A 17,371-nucleotide genomic window follows, 5' to 3' on the forward strand; every position below is an offset into this window, starting at 1 on the left:
CATGTTCTTTCTTTTAACTTCCTATTACATTTTACGTTTTTCATTTAATTTTGTGTTTTTTTTTTTTCAAAAATAGTGAGAATTTTTTTTTCCACAAATGTGACTTGATCAAAGTGGAGAAAACTAAAGTTGCTGGTTTTTATAATGTTGATTTCTGTATGTGATTTAAGTCGTATAAAGTAAACTAAAACACTAATATTAATATAGATATTTGGTATTTGTACTTGTTTTGGTAGAAGAACGAACATCAAATAAGGGGATAATTCGTGAGGCAAATCAACCTTAGTTATTTATTTAGTGCATTCAAGTTATCTGAGAAGCTATCAACTCTCTATATAAGCAAAACTGAAGAATGAAATAGTTAATATTTTGTTTTCAAGTCTATTATGACATACATACATTCTTATCATTGAAATTGATTAAAAAAAAGTTATATTATCATGCACAATTGCACAAAAGTTAAATGCATAAAATAGAAACCTACTTTCACATGTTTCCTGTTAATAACAACATAATTCATATTTTTTCACATATATAACAATATACTTGGTGTGGTTTGGCGATTAAAGCTCGCGGTTGGTGAGTAAAGTGCTTCAATGGACGTCTCATATTGAAATAAAGGTGGCTACTTTGTGTGTATATGGTAGTGAGTTGTTATTTAGACAAAATTAGATAAGTGGTTTTGGCAAACAATATTAGTATGGTGGTGTTTATTTTTTGTCCGCAGATCTTCGTGACCTCTTCTGTCTGCACGGCGCAGACCACGCGCATACAATAGCTTTTGTAGACTGTTTGTTTTTTTGAAGACTACAGACCTAAAAATGTCTGTGTGCCCTCTTCTTGGAACAGATGTGGACCAGAGTTTTCTAACATCTTCTAGCCTAAAAAAACACATATACTATTTTTTTTTAGCTTTTTTTAATTTATATTTATTCCAACTTTATTAGTGATAAGACAATTTGAAAAAAAAAGTTACAATACTTAAAAAAAATCGACGACATAAACATGATATTTTTGACAAATTTATAAATAAAAGTTTATTACAATAATGATCGTTGAAGTTGTTTATATAAATATGAAAAAAAATGATATATTTTTATATTTTTATGTCAAATTTTATAGAACATTTTTAATAAAGCATCGTCAATTTCTTAGAAAAAATATTTATGGCACATTTTTAATTGATTTAATTGAAAAAATCGAAATTTGTTTTCATTCTTTCATATATCAATTTCTTTGATTCTTAATTACAATGTTTAGACATAACTTTGCGACCAAAATTGTTGGTTTTTATCAAATATATATGTTAATTTGTATCATTTTTTATACAATAATACATAAAAGTTGATTTAGATTTGTTAATTATTTATAACAAATTCATAAATATATTAAAAAATCACTTTGCAGTTTAAAAAAATCATTTTATTTAGATTTTAATTTATTTTAGTAATCTGCAGATGTTAAAAGAAAAACAAACAATCTTCTTTTTTCAGACTGTAAACGTTTGGTCCACCTCTTCTGCTGCAGAGGTCTACAGATGTGGTCCGCAGAATGTAGACATTTTGTCTCAAAAAAAACAAACAACACCTAAATCTTCATTAAAAAAAAAAGTTAACACTAATTAGTGTGTTTCAAAAAAATTACACAAATGTCTTTGGACTTAAGTGCATACCAAATGACCAATCCATACTTCTTTTTCTTTGAATTAAATGATTTACTTTTAAAAAAAATAAGAAGTAAAACAATATGGGCTCTCTCTCATGCTTCTATCCTCCATACATAATCACATCCCTTCTCACATTTTCATGGTTATTTGAATCCTAATCGTATTAGGATTGTTTAGAGATTTTTTTGAATTATTTAGTGTTTATCCAATTTTCTAGTTTACCATATAAACAATTGATGTAATCAGTTTTCTTTGAATCAACATACAAAACTGTTTCATGGTTTCTCTCTATCAAATTTCACATGGTATCAGAGCATACCTAGAAACCCTAACCAAAAACATCTAAGCCATAACAGGACGTTCGTCTTCAACGAAGAAAACGACCGACATCAATTCTCCTTATTTTCTTACATCCAACGATCACCATCGCCAGAATTTTATTGTAGAGAACTTGCTCCATGATGGCAATTACAGTGATTGGCAGAACGAGATGACTAATGCATTGTTTTCCAAGAACAAGATTGGTTTCATGGATGCACCATTCCTATGCCAGTAGATGACTCTGTTGAGTTAATGAATTGGAAGAGATGTAATGCAATGGTATGTGCATGGTTGGTGAGTTTAATGGAGAAAGAGATCAAGATTAGTGTTAAGTATGCCATTATAGCACGTGACATATGGCAGGACCTGGAAGAACGATTTGGAAAAGAGAATCCCTCATGGGCATGTAAACTTAGAAGAGTTGTTACCACCATACGAAAAGGAGACATGACTATATATACATATTACACGAAACTTAGGAGTGTGTGAAATGAGATTCAATTTATTACCCCCACACCATCTTGTACTTGTCAGGGTTGCAAGTGTAATATTACCAAGGAGTTCATAAAGATTCGATAAAAAGAAAGACGTTATGACTTTATGATGGGAGTAAACGATGAATAGAGTGCTCTTAAAACACAAATTTTGAGCTTTGATCCCTTACCATGCCTTGGTATTGCATATCATCTAGTCAGCCAAGATGAACAACAAAGAATCGTTGGTATGGCTAGATATCCTGGTGTGGAGGCTTCAGCTTTTCAAACCTCAAAAACAGCCCCTAAACCTCATGGAAAAAGCAACTCAACAACTCCAAACAAAAAAAAAAGTAATGATGATCGTTGGTGCACAAATTGTCATAAATATGGCCACACTGATGATGGTTGTTTTAAACTTATTGGTTACCTCGAGTGATGAAATCCTAAAAAAACAAAACCTCAAGGCAACAAACCGAAGGCTTCACCAAAGGTCATTGTTTTCATGACCAACAAAGAATCGTTGGTATGGCTAGATATCTTGGTGTGGAGGCTTCAACTTTTCAAACCTCGAAAACATCCCCTAAACCTCATGGAAAAAGCAACTCAACAACTCCAAACAAAAAAAGTAATGATGATCGTTGGTGCACAAACTGTCATAAATTTGGCCACACTGATGATGGTTGTTTTAAACTTATTGGTTACCCTGATTGATGAAATCCTAAAAAACAAAACCTCAAGGCAACAAACCGAAGGCTTCACCAAAGGTCATTGTTTTCATGACCGAAAATGCCATTACTTCATGGATAACCAAAGACGAATATGAAGTTTTAATCAAGATGCTACGTGCAAATCAAGTTGGCGAAAACAGTAAAAGAGCTACTCCTACCACCAAAATGACATAAAGTTATTAAAACCTCAAACTCTTGGATTATAGATTATGGTGCCAGTGATCATGTCACACATCGTAAGTAATTGTTCAAAAACATGAAAATTTTAGGTGATTGTACATCTGTGACTATTCCTAATGGTGAAGATATAAATGTCAAAAGGGTTTGTGATATACAATTATCCAAAGACTTTGGCCTTAAGGATGTATTAAGTTTGCTAGAATTTAAATGCAACTTGATGTCAGTTAGCAAGATTACAAGGATTTGAACTGTGCCTTAACCTTTCTACCAGAAAAATGCTTTGTACAGGACTTACCTTCGAAGAGACTGATTGGGATGGGTAGAGAAAGTGACTGTCTGTATATTATCTGGAACCATCTAAACATAAAGAAATAACAATGGATATATGGACCAAAAGTGAAGTTTGGCATAAAAGACTAGGACATGCGTATGATGGAGTCCTTACAAAGATACAACATTTAGAGAATATAAATATGAGTAGTCATTTTTGTGATTCATGTATTCCTGCAAAACAATGTAGATTATCCTTTTCCTATTAGCTTTGCTAAAACATCTAGTTGTTTTGACTTAATTCACGTTGATATTTGGGGTCACTATAAGCATGTTTTTTTACATGGTGCACATTACTTTTAATCTATCGTTGATGATTTTAGTCATGGTGTTTGGGTATATCATGAAAAACAAAACTAAAGCAACATACTTTTTGGTCATGTTTTACAATATAGTCCAAAGCCAATTTGGGAACGGGTTAAATGGATCTGTACCGATAATGGGTATGAGTTCAAATCTCGATATATACTAGAATTCTACATGACACATGGGATTCTACTAGAAACGTCATGCCCATACACGCCACAACAAAATGGAGTTGTCGAACGAAAACATCGACACCTCCTTGAAATTGCAAGAGCTCTTCGATTCTAAGTGTCTCTCCCAACTGAGTTCTAAGGAGAATGCATGCCTACAACATCTTTCATAAACAAACTACCCACTCCTGTCTTAGATAACAAAATTTTGCATGAAATTTTTTTAGGAAAAGAACCCACATACACTCACTTTCATGTGTTTGGGTGTTTAAAAAAAGCTCATCTCTTAGATAGCCTGCAACCAAAACAAGGGTTCTCGATCTACAACCGAGTTTGAGTACAAAACATTTGTTGATACATTAAAAAGAAAAAAACACCATATGACTATACATGATGGTTTCCACTTTTCCGATCCCATCAAATAGCTTAATACGGTTCTCGTTTATAGCGGTGTCGGTTTCATTAGACCAAACAGGGGGGGGGGGGGGGGGGAGGGAGAATGGCTTAGTAGTTGGAAAAGGACTTAATGAGGCTGAGAAACAACTTTCAAGCCAAAAACCAGTCTACTCCCTACTAATCCATTTCCTGGTTCTTCATTTCAATGTTGATCGTTTCCTGGTTCTTTCGGTTCCGGTCCAGTTCAGGCCGGTTCTGAAACCGTGCTCATGCATACATATAAACAGGGAGAGAGTTAAAGAGCCAAAGCGGGAATGACTTTAAAGCTTCTGACTTTTTTTTTTTTTTTTTTTTTTGATAGGAGTATTGAATTTGGCTGTACAGTTTTAATATTTAACGCCTAACTTTACCTTTTTTTCGTAGTTTTCTTTTTGACAATTATTAAAGAAAATTGAAGGTATGCAATTGGTCTAAGAGCCCAAAAAAAACCAAAATTATTAAAAACAGCGACTATCGAGCCCGCTACATTTTTTTGGCCCAAATCCAATATCTGCTCCTCATTTAGTTCTTTTCGCTTACTTTGCATCTTAATTTATTATATCTATTAATAATCGTACATGAAATTAATATCTGCTCCTCTTTTACTTTTTTTTTACATATTTTAAATCTTAGTTTAGTTGGTTCTCTTTTAAAAAATAATATTAATCCGGAATTAGATTTCTGTCAAAATCAGTGCAAAAAACTCAAATATCCAAACTATGAAATTCCAATCTAAATTGTTTAATTAGTTAATTCAATTTGATCCAAACAGCGAACAATCTATTTAAATCGTATTTTATTATGCATATTGATACTCATATATGAAATTACTAGTGTTTATTGATAATCATGTATGAAATCTAAGATCTAATAGATTAAACATCCCATATGTAAATAGTAAATTCCAATATCTTAACGCATAATTAATACTTCGACATTAGATTGCTAATCGTCATTGGTCCCGTAGCTCAGTTGGTTAGAGCGTTGGTCTTATGAGCCGAAGGTCGCGGGTTCGAGCCCCGCCGGGACCATAAATGCTCAATTAATAATTCGTTATTTTTTTTTATTATTATCTGTTAAATTGTCACATAACAGCATTAACATATACTTTTGAAAAAAACACATTCATTCTTATAGCAAGAGAGTTGCTACAACAAAACACGTAATCAAATCAGCAAACTGTTTTGTCCACTCCATTTTTATTTTGATCAAACTATTTCTTTAAGTACATCAAAACATTTGTAAACATAAGATTTATTTCTAACTCTTTTTTTTTTTTTTTTATGTTTTGTCACACAACATCAAAATATACTTCTGAAAGCTTTGTTTACATAAATATTCCATCTCCCCTAATCAAAACACGTTCATTGTTATAGCAAGAGAAATGCTACAACAAGTAATCAAATCAGCAAACTATTTTGTCCACTCCTTTTTATTTGATCATATCAGAGACATTTTCGCTTGGTTTTCTTCATTGTTGAAAGGATGATCTTTTTCGTCTTCTTCTCCAACATCTATCATAACCCATGAATCACCTTTCACATCACCCAACAAAGGATTCGATTCCCCTACAATATGGTCCTCTTTTGGAGCCATATTTTCTTTAGAACTCAATTGACTTCCCAACTTTTCCACTATCATATTGCCACCAAATCCATCAGAAACTTGTGAAATCTCAGGGGTTTTTTTGATGGGGTTTCTTGAATATGAATTCTCATCTTGGATCATGGGTGAGATTTGGTTTTCATCGAGATTTCCATGTTCAATGAATTGGGAATGAGACCTTTTGTATTTTTCCAAAGAAGATTGTTGAAGAACACCATGTCCTGAAGAAATCCTATGGTTAAAACTCCCAAATCCTTCAATTCCTCTACTTAATTTCCTTGCTTTTGCTCTCTCTTCTTTTAGCGAACTCAATTCATTCAGAAATTTTAAGGTTCTTTCTGATTTCAGTCTTACATTAAGCCCCCAATTGAATCTGCATCATACCAAAGATATAAAAATTATAAAAAGATATTAAAAATCAAATCTTTATAGTAAAACGAAAGGACCCAGATGAGAAAGAAGCTAAATCAACGATAAAGATTAGATTGTTAGAAGACGAGAAACAAAAAGTACCCTTTTTCATCGATATATTGAAAATTGGTCATCTCTTGAATAACATCTTTGTGAGTTTGAAATTCTTCTGCAACGCTTTCAGGGCCATGTGTCAACAAGTGTTCTAATACCACCACAGCTTTATATGATATCCTCCAGTTGTTTGCATCAAATCTCACCAATCTGATGTTTGACTTAAAATAGTAAGAATTCAAGAACACAAAAGAATTAAAGAAGAATTGATAAAAACCTGTTGTGAAGAACATTAACGATTCTCCAGTAATCATCGATTTCAAAAGCAGCTTTTGATATCATCTTCAAGGTACGTGCATCTGGCGCCCATGGATTCCCGTTTGTTGATTCTTCAACCAATCTTCAATAAATCAACAAAAAAAGGTCAAAGATTTGTAACACAAAAAGAAAGAATGAAATCGAAAAGCAGTGTAGATGGAAAGAGTACAGTTGAGCAGGGGTAACATCGGTCAAAGCTAATCGAGCAGTCTTGATTTTTTCCTTGAGGAAGAAAGAAGCCTGTTTTTTGAATTCATGGAAAGATGATGATGAGCCCAGATTTTCACTGTTGTTGATTTTTCCTAAAATTGACATTTCTCATGAGAGAATTATGAAATCTTGCAAGATAGTGAAGAGAAATTGGAGTTGGAGTGGGTCAAATCTTGGTATCTGGTGCTATTCAAATTCAAAATGGCGTCACCAATAAATAAAATAATCCATTTGAGTCCAGAAAAGCGACACATTTTTCCCTTTGACTTCTTCCGAATAGAAAATGATGAATGTGTTACAGTTTCCCAATAAAAAAATAAGGCAGGTAAACTTAAAGGCTCTATTCTATGTGTACCATCGATTGTGTAACCTCCCTGTATCAAATTTTTTATCTATGTGAATGAATATATATATATATATATATATATATATATATATATATATATATATATATATATATATATATATATATATATATATATATAGGCTTAGGTTATTTTGTTTTTACTAACTATTGTGTGTCAGAATGCACAGATCTGGACCAACGGATGAAATTAATCAACAGATATGATTTGAGAGTGTATTATATTACAATGGGGTAACATATACCATATAATCACACAATTTTTAGCAAAAGGGTATTTTGGACAATTAACTACATTTATAAAAAGAAATTTTCGGATTTTTAAGGATGATTAATTCTCCTAATTAAAAAAAATCTGAATTTTTTAATTAATTCGATTTCAGTTTTTACAGATTATATTCTGTCATAATATTTTTTGTTAGAATGATTCTCTTTCAGAATTTTATTCTAATAAAATATTATTTTGTTAGAATGATGTTCTTTCATAATTTTATTCTAATAGAATATCATTGAAGAAAAACAAAATTGTTGAATCAGATGTTGAAAAATAACAAACATTCTAATATATTCTTATACATCCAAACTTAAATACAAATTAATACATATTCTTACAGACTAAAATTCTTATACATTTTAATATAATTATACATATTCTAAAAGAATATCAAGGTCTTCAACGCCTTCTTCCAGCCATTTCTATCACAAATACAACAAAAACTAATAATTGTTAAAAACATGTTACTTGCAATTGTTAAAAACATGTTACTTGCAATTGACTATCACTTAATATATTCTAGTAGAATAAATAGAATATGACAGAATACATATAAAACATTCTGGTAGAATACATCGATTTTATTCTGGTAGAATACATAGAATATGACAAAATACATAGAATACATTCTGGAAGAATGCGTAAGTTTTATTCTGGCAAAATACATTCTGACAGAATACATTCAAAAGTATTGTATTTACTGCTAATATAATTTTAGATTCCAGATATACAATAACGAGTGTAACACCGTAAATTTTCAAAATAATTTTTCGTTTTAAAAAAAAACACATAATGTATCACATCACAATTTCAAATCCATAATCAATAGTGTTTTCAAAACAAATCCCAAGATCTCTACACATAATAAACTCCATCGGTGTGTGTGTACGTGTCACGCCGTCGCCTTCCCACGGTCCTCGCTAGTACCTGAGACATCAACACAACAACTGTAAGCATAAATGCTTAGTGAGTTCCCCAAAATACCACATACCACAAATACGCCACTCAAGGCTAAACTCGACCCCTCTAATCAAGATGTCTCAGCGGGACCCTCCAGTCTCGTAGCTCGTCGGACCCTTCTGTCCAGTCATAGCTCATTGGGCCCTCTGGCCCGGTCTGAATCGTTGGACCCTCCGGTCCGGTCTATATCGTTGGACCCTCTGGTCCGGTCTACACAATCATACATCATACATATAACACATAGCACGTAATCTCATACATAGCACATAAGACCCTCTGGTCAACTCATAATACCACTCAAGGTAACGTATAGTGAGAAGACTCACCTGGCACGAAGAATCAACCTCTAATCATGCTGCTAGCCAAACACCGACCTCTAATCTCTGTGTCAAATCCCACAATTAACCTAATCAAGAACTAAGCCTAATTTCTCAATTACCAGGTCTAAAGATAGACCATCTACCAGTCCATTACGGTCCTAACCCATTGGGCCCACCAAGGCCCAATAATAAATGGGCTTTCCCCAAGGCCCAACCTCACCCTACAAGACAAGCCCAACATGAGGCCCAAGACATCAATTTAATTCTCTATTCACAGGCTCCACTAAGCAGGCCCAAGGATTCCGACCCAACACTTAAAGCCCAAAAGCCCACAGAGGGGTTACGCAGGGCGTACCTCTCTTGGTACGCTCAGCGTACTCAAGCATGCACAAATCTGATCGGGGACCTCAGCCCAGTACGCGGTGCGTACTAGGATTACGCTGGGCGTACTCTCAGTTTTGCTTAAATCAATTTCTGGTTCTTAACCCGTTAAGACCTTAACTTATCTCTTGGATCTGGACTTCCTAACATCTCTTACTCCATAAAGTTATCGACTTTAAGCCTTTGCATGGCTTATGAGGTCACAACACATAAAAACTCTTACTTTCTTAACCCAAAATGCTCATAACTCATGCATGGGTAGATTCACACGATCAAGATCTCATTTTTATGGTTCTTCATCACTAGATACACTTAAAAGGACATGTTATTAAGCTTTGGAGTGCATCAACTCATAAAGTCTCAAGCTTGGGACCAAAAACCCTAAAATGGACCCTAAAATGCACAAAACAAAAAGAGAGGGAAAGCTTGGAGCTTTATACCTTCAAATGGTGCTCTAGCCCCAAGGAAGCTCAGATCCACAACTTGCTCTTCGACTTCACTCCCTTCCATGCTCCTTCTTAACACTCAAAAGTCCACAAGAACACAAACAAGCTCATCATGGCCACCATAAGCTTCAAGAACGGATATTAGGGTTTGAGAGGGTTTAATAACTGAGGATGGTGGCCAGAAATGAGACCATCTCTTTCTTTTTATAGGGACACTTCACTTAATTAGGGTTTTCTTCTGTGCCTAGTACGCCCAGCGTACCCCACCGGTACGCCCAGCGTACTAGGTGGCTCTTGCTTAAGAAACACACGCATCTTTACGCTAAGCGTACGCCCAGCGTACTTCGCTGCCAAGTTCTTGACTTTAAGGACTTAACTTGTCAACCCTCCAAACTTTCATAGCTTCAAAGATAAATCTTTGATTCCACAATCCTCATACATATCGAAAGGTAATGAGATCCCTTACGTTTTTAGCAAATCGCCTCAACCCGAAAACCTCTCGTGCCCGACTCGTGGCCCACCAACACTAATCACGGACAATCTGAAACAGGATGTTACAATTCTCCCCCACTTGAATTAGATTTCGCCCTCGAAATTCGCCCCTTAGCCATATATGAATTTATACTATCTCTGAAGGGTACCACCGAATGAATCTCATAACATACCGAAATCTTCTTCCATGGACAACTGAACCCACATAGAACTCCCAAAATCAAAACTAATCCAACCACTCTGACACTGATACGCTCAATCCCAAAATCTGAAAACTCTAGTGGCTAGACCCGCCGCCAGACCGCCTACTCAAAGATCACCATGATATTCGCTCCTCGAATGTCAAACCCCGATAACTCACTGATCCTCTGATCCACCATCGCGACTGGTCTTTCGACACAATACAGACTTGCATCCACTTGGATATCCTCCAGTGGAACCATTGCCGACTCATCGGCTATACACTTCCTCAATTGTGACACGTGGAAGGTATCATGAATCAGATCCAACTTCGCAGGTAGCTCCAAGCGATATGCTACCCTGCCCACCCTCGCGATCACTCTAAACAGCCCGATATACCGGGGCCCCAACTTGCCCCTCTTCCTGAATCGAATCACTCTTTTCCAAGGAGATGCCTTCAGGAGTACAAAATCACCGACCTGGAATTCGAGCTCAGATCGTCTCCTATCCGCATAACTCTTCTGGCGACTATGAACGGTCAACAACCTCTGTCTGACCTGATGAATCTGCCCTGTTGTCTGAAGCACTATCTCTGTACTACCCATCAACCGTTGCCTACCTCTCCCCAACGAATGGGGGTCCGACACTTCATTCTGCACAACAGCTCAAAGGATGGCATACTAATGCTCGAGTGATGGCTGTTGTTGTAAGAAAACTCAGTCAAGGGCAAAAACATGTCCCAACTCCTCATGAAATCTTTTCCAGAACCTAGAAGAGAAACGCACATCTCGATCTGAAACAATCGGATCCGGTACTCCATGCCACGATACCACTTCTCTCTCGTACAATTCCGCTAGTCTCTCAGCAGAAAAACTCTCCCTGAATTCCCTCTCGTATCAGCTCTCTTTGCCCAGTGATACATAATTCTCAAGGTTCTCTTTACTCCAACCGGATACTATACTCCCGATAGAATCGTCTCATGTTCCCCATGGCATTTCCCGTACCCGCGGACCGACCCTACCTAGGTCTAAGATATCGGGTGATAGCAATAATCCCTCCTCTTAGCACGAGATTCGTCTCAGGATTCCAAAATCTCACTTCGTGTACCCACACACCATTAATGCCAAACTCAACTCAAGAGTTTGGTCTGTACCAACGTTGGAACCTCATGTCCCAATGAAATGTTTATCCCATGACTCAACCTGCTCCCAGCGCAAATACCACCTTTCCAATCCCTTATGATGTGACAATCACCACTCAACTCAAATATAGTGATTCCCGTCAAGAACGGAGACCCCAGTCTCGCCCCTGTTTCAACCACCATACTCCTAAAAACTCAATACTAGAGCTACTCAAGCCCAAGATCCTCATGTATCGTGCTCTAATAAAAGAGTATTCCCTCATAACCACCTCTCGCTGACTAGAGAATACTACGGCTCCTCGTAGCATCACAACATCCTCTGGCTAGTGAGTACTACGGCTCCCCGTAGCATCACCACAACCTCCTCTGAATAATGAGTACTACGGCTCCCCGTAGCATCATAACATCCTCTGACTAGTGAGTACCACGGCTCCCCGTAGCATCACCACACCCTCCTCTGAATATTGAGTACTACGGCTCCCCGTAGCATCATAACATCATTTCTTCTAAATAATCCCTCTTGATCACAGTACCCGAAGGCTCTCACTAGAGTCATAGATACTCGATACACCACCTGCCGTCACAAACTCAAGACTTCTGAAAATTAATTCGGAAATCAAGGCATTATACTCAGATCCCTCGAAGCACCATTACAAAACATTCCAAAGTCCTGCCTCAACCACTGACTCCGATTTTCAGCATCCTGCAGGTACAACAATACATTCTCTCCGAATCTCGAAAATAATCCCTCATTTTACCCAACGCGCAACCTCGGTGTATCCAAACAATCCATTGGAACACGAAGGAATCGCTAACGTTTCAGAACGCGTTGATGACCATCCGAAGTTCTTTCCTTTACTGCTCAAAACCCATACAAGAATACACATACCGACCCGGGAGTTGGCCGCCCGATTATCTCCTAAATACCTTAAAAGGGCATATAACAATCCATACATCGAACCATAAGTCCTTAGTTGCCAATACCCTTCCTACGGGCTTACCACCTTTAACATCCCTAACCACCACCAGATTCCTGACCAATGGCCACCTGCCGTGGAGACACACGTCCATTCTCATAACGTACCTCATGCATAATGTCGCTCTGCACTTCGCCTTGACCACTAATAACCCTGGTCTCATGATTCCGAACCGCAGGTCTCAATATCCAGATTTCTAACCACCCTTGAGCAAATCTCTGATCCCCTCCATAAAGTCCGGTTCTCCCCCACTTAGGGTTCGAACCATCACCAATTGACGCACTAACAACTATCCCACATACAGTTTCTACCAGAACATCGCACCTACTCTTGGAAGGCACTACACGACGCCCCATGATCTCCCCGCATAGGGATCAAGCAACCCCAAAATTCCTTGAATCTCCGATGAAGTCCTCAAGAACTTCTCGTCACGACTGTCTCTAGTCCCTCCAAAATCTCATACCATCCACTACCGAACATCTCAATTGTCCAGTAATAATCCTGACTATCAAACTGGAAATTCTGAATCATCATACTCCTCATCCTCGTATTCCCAACCAACGTGTGAATCATCACAAGAACAGGGACTCCACTCCCATACTCAATACCCAACATAGACATAAGGGTCACCGCCCCGATATACTCTTCTGGATCACCCATTGCTACAGTTAGCATACATCCTACTATACTCAAGTAGGGTGCATCCTGGTCCTTGACCATCTCAGTCCCAACTAACAACCTGCTCATGGTATATCATTTCTCGCGGCAGACACTCTGCCAAAAACTCTGGTGGAAGATCGCCATCAATGTCAACCCGCAGGGTTTACTCCTAACTCCAAAACCGAAGTCTCACATCTCTTATGTTTCCCACAGGAAGCGGAAATAGCACCACTCAGGTCACAGAAAGTGTCCCCTTTCTCTCGGCTGATTGCTCCTCTCAAGTCGTAATCCTCCATAAAAACCATCTCTACTCATCCTTGAGTCTTGCGACTACATCTGACATCTTACCAAAAATATTTGAAATGCTCTCGACCTCCCTCTCAAGGGATGCCTCTGTTGGATAAGGTGTCTAAGTCCATAACTTATTTGGTATATACTTGACCCGACCGGCATGGTCCATTTGGGTTGCATCTCGTCCAAACTATTTATGGATAATTTTATGAGAGTTATACACATATGTTTATTAATATATTATAAGTTATAATATATTAATATGAAGTTATGTTATTTAATTAGTATTAGTCTTAAATTAATTATGAATTAATTTAGAGATTAAAAGGAAGACTAATTAGATTATGGGCTATTGGTTTTATATGGTGTGGGCTAATACTCATTTGTTAATGGGCTAGGCTTTGATGGAAGTCCATTGATGATCCATGGAGCTTTTAACCCATGGATCCTTGGAAAAGGAAAGGTCATGGGTTATTAGGGTTTCACCCTAACCATGTACACTATATAAGCATGCTTATGGTGCATGAAATGGAAACTAGTGAACTAGTGTGTGTGTGTGTGCTTGTGTGTGGCCGAAAAATACAAAGTGTGTATACTCTCTCAAAGTTTTCCAAGAGTTTGTGGTGTTTTGTGATTCCATTTGACGCATTCACACTATTGGTGCTTGGCCCTCAAACTCCTCAAGAACCAAACTCATCAAAAGGTATGTAATCTCTTCTAACTTTTTATGTTGAAATGTTCCCCATGCCATGTTAGATAGGTTATAAACCTTGGAAAATTATTATTTTGCATGTATTTAGACAAACATAGATCCAAGGTTTATTAGGGTTGCATGCACACTTAGGAAGTGTTAGATTGCTCAAAACCCAACAGTGGTATCAGAGCCTAGGCTTGCTTGTTTGATACTTGATGCAAAATAGTTGAAAAAGTCGAAAAACTTGTTGTCTGACTGATGAACTCGCCGAGTCCATGGGGGGACTCGCCGAGTCCATGTGTATCTTCAACCTACTCGCCGAGTAGGTTCATGCACTCGACGAGTAGGAGCGACAGAGTGCAGATTTTCGACTTTTGCTGCTGGAAATGGACTAGAAACATTACCCTAAACTGTTTTGGTGTTTTAAAACTTGTTTTAGTTGGTGTAATGGTTTTTCTAATCCATTTACAATAGCATATATCAAAATTCCATGATTTTATGTGTTCATATAATTCTTGAAATTTTGATGATCATGTTCATGTTCTTATGAATTTAGAAGATGATAGGAATTATTTGCTGAATTGTTTAGAATTAATTCTTGATCATTTATGTGTTTTAATGGAGTCCATAATTTGTCCTCAAGTTATGGATATCCAAAGTTCACTTTCTTTAACACACACATTTAAACACATAAGTTACATGAAAGTGAAGAGTCTTCATTTTTATGAACCTTTAATTCATAAGTTATGAAATGAAAAGTTTTGGATAGTTACAAAACTTGTCCTCAAGTTTTGGAATTTGTAAAGTTTCACACACTTTAATAAACTTTAATTCCAACCCTTAGAGTTTTAATAGTTAAAATTCAACCCTTATACTATTTATAACATTAATGGTTAATTATTATATATATGTATAAGAATAAGTCGTTCTACCGTTAGTAGGCCTCATTCACGAAGCCGGTCTATAAGGTGGGTATAAGGTTGTTGCCTATAAAATGGTGACTTAATGGGTGTCCACTCTCACCCACCGCTCGCTTGACTGGTGGAGGGTCGTTAGCCGAACGGGTAGGACAATGACTTTAAATCCTCATTAAAAGTATAATGATTATTATAAAGTAACTAAACCTTTTAATTCCCAATCTTAGTTATTTTGGGAAAAATGTGAACATGGTGCTAGTCCATGGAATTCACACTTTGTACCTTACCAAGTCGTTGGTGGAGCGTGTGTGGTTAACCGGCACACTAACTTGGACTAGTAAGGATCATGAAGGGTGACTTAATGTTTGTCATGGATCAATGGAGTGTGTGTGGTTTACCGGCACATTGATTAGGTGATAATATTAATGGTACCAAGTGAATTAGCATGGTTATTCACACCTTGTTTTGTGATCCTCGGCATCCCAGTCACAAAACTTGAAGGGCACAATCGAGATTGAAACATGCCATTGAAAAGTTCAATGAATCTCAAAAGAATCTAGGAATTTCAAATCCAATTAAAACCTAATAATTCATTTTGTTTTTCATGGTGGAAATTGGTGAATCGTCATTCACCTACCTTTCAAATATATTATTACTTAGATTACGGCATCCCTCTTCTAAGTATAATATATTGTGATTGGGTCCTAGCCTTAATATTACATTTGTGTGTCTTATTAAGGATTCTATATATCTAATCTAAACTTGCTTTCTTCCTTCAGATGTCTTCCAACACTAATGCTTCAGGCTCTAACCCAACTGGTTCTTTCACTCTCATGAATCTTTGTGGGAGGGTCATCTTTGATGGTTCCAACTTCATGGATTGGATTAGGAACATCAGGATGGTTACTCGTTATGAGGACAAGGAATATGTCCTCGATAAGGAGTTAAAAGAGCTTGATGAGTCTACTGCTACTCCTGAGGAGATCGCTGAATTCAGGACACATGAGAGAGATGCTACTAAGGTGGCATGTATCATGATGGACACGATGACAGCCGAGCTCCAAAAGTCATATGAAGATTACTACCCTTTTGAGATGCACCAAGACCTGATGGAAAGGTACCATCAGAGTGCTCGTCAGGAGCAGTATGAAATAATCTCCTCCATAATAACTACCCGCATGAAGGACGGTGATTCCGTCACGGCTCACATGCAAAAGATGCAAAGGTATGTGGACCGTTTGCTGAAGCTGAATGTGAACATCCCTGAGGAGTTGGCAATTGACATCATTTTGCACTCCTTACCTCTTCTTATGACCATTTTCGTATGACATATCATATGAACAAGGAGGAAGTTACCCTCAGCAAGCTTCAAGGACTCTTGAAGACCGCGGAAACCGGTCTTAAGGGCAAGGCGGTTGTTACCTCTACTACTCCTACTCCAACATCTACCCCTGTTTTGGCTATCGGGCAAGGCAAAGGGAAAAAGAGGAAGCACCCTTCGAAGGGTACCAAGGGAAAGTCTCTTGAAGGCTCCTCATCGAAGACCAAGAGCGGTTCTGTCACTCCTTCTGCCATTCCCAAGGATGCTGAATGTTTCTATTGCCATGAAAAGGCACATTGGAAGCGAAACTGCCCTAAGTACTTGCAGGATCTAAAGGATGGGAAAGTGAAACCCACCCATGCAGGTATTTACACTATATTGTCTAATTACTCATTATATTCTAACTCTTGGGTGCTTGATACAGGATGTGGTATTCACATATGTTCTGATATGCAGGGCCTAAGAAGAAGTGAGGATGTGGAGCACGGGAAGATAAACTTGATCATGGGGAATAGGAAGGCTTCACCTGTTTCCAAGATTAGAGTTTATACTATGTTGCTTAATAATGGGTTAAAATTAGATTTGAATAAATGTGTGTACTCGTCTGAAATGGCGAGAAATATTATTTCTTTTCATGCTTTGTACAAATAAGGTTTTACCTTTTCGTTTGATAATGAATGTGGTGGTATTAATGCTTTCTTTAAAAATGTGTTTTATTTTAAAGCGTTACCTTGTGATGGTGT

The 17,371-nt window shown here is 37.1% G+C and overlaps 1 protein-coding gene and 1 non-coding gene across 2 annotated transcripts; one reads left to right on the top strand and one right to left on the bottom strand.

The window, feature by feature from the left end:
- The first annotated feature begins 5,569 nt into the window (after positions 1 to 5,569).
- TRNAI-UAU (transfer RNA isoleucine (anticodon UAU)) lies at positions 5,570 to 5,643 on the top strand. Its single transcript has one exon. It is a non-coding gene; the product is annotated as a tRNA-Ile (tRNA).
- Positions 5,644 to 5,720: 77 nt separating this feature from the next.
- On the bottom strand, positions 5,721 to 7,412 carry LOC145076645 (ENTH domain-containing protein C794.11c-like). The gene is made up of 4 exons (XM_079022455.1): positions 7,170 to 7,412; positions 6,960 to 7,082; positions 6,731 to 6,892; positions 5,721 to 6,590 (listed from the first exon to the last, which is right to left on the bottom strand). Exons 1-4 carry the CDS (start codon positions 7,313 to 7,315, stop codon positions 6,053 to 6,055), a joined length of 969 nt encoding a protein of 322 aa, XP_078878581.1. The 5' UTR covers positions 7,316 to 7,412; the 3' UTR covers positions 5,721 to 6,052.
- Positions 7,413 to 17,371: the final 9,959 nt, after the last annotated feature.

Source organism: Lactuca serriola, chromosome 9, assembly GCF_051521515.1.
Source record: "Lactuca serriola cultivar US96UC23 chromosome 9, Lser_US96UC23_V15, whole genome shotgun sequence".
Classification (NCBI taxonomy): domain Eukaryota; kingdom Viridiplantae; phylum Streptophyta; class Magnoliopsida; order Asterales; family Asteraceae; genus Lactuca; species Lactuca serriola.

Bases quoted from the DNA above. Each gene is read 5' to 3' on its own strand.
- LOC145076645 (XM_079022455.1), bottom strand. From the start codon at position 7,315: ATGTCAATTTTAGGAAAAATCAACAACAGTGAAAATCTGGGCTCATCA. The intron at 6,893-6,959 runs GTTTTTATCAAT...GTCAAACATCAG, and splicing joins GTTAATGTTCTTCACAACAG to ATTGGTGAGATTTGATGCAA. The intron at 6,591-6,730 runs GTACTTTTTGTT...GGTATGATGCAG, and splicing joins CAATATATCGATGAAAAAGG to ATTCAATTGGGGGCTTAATG.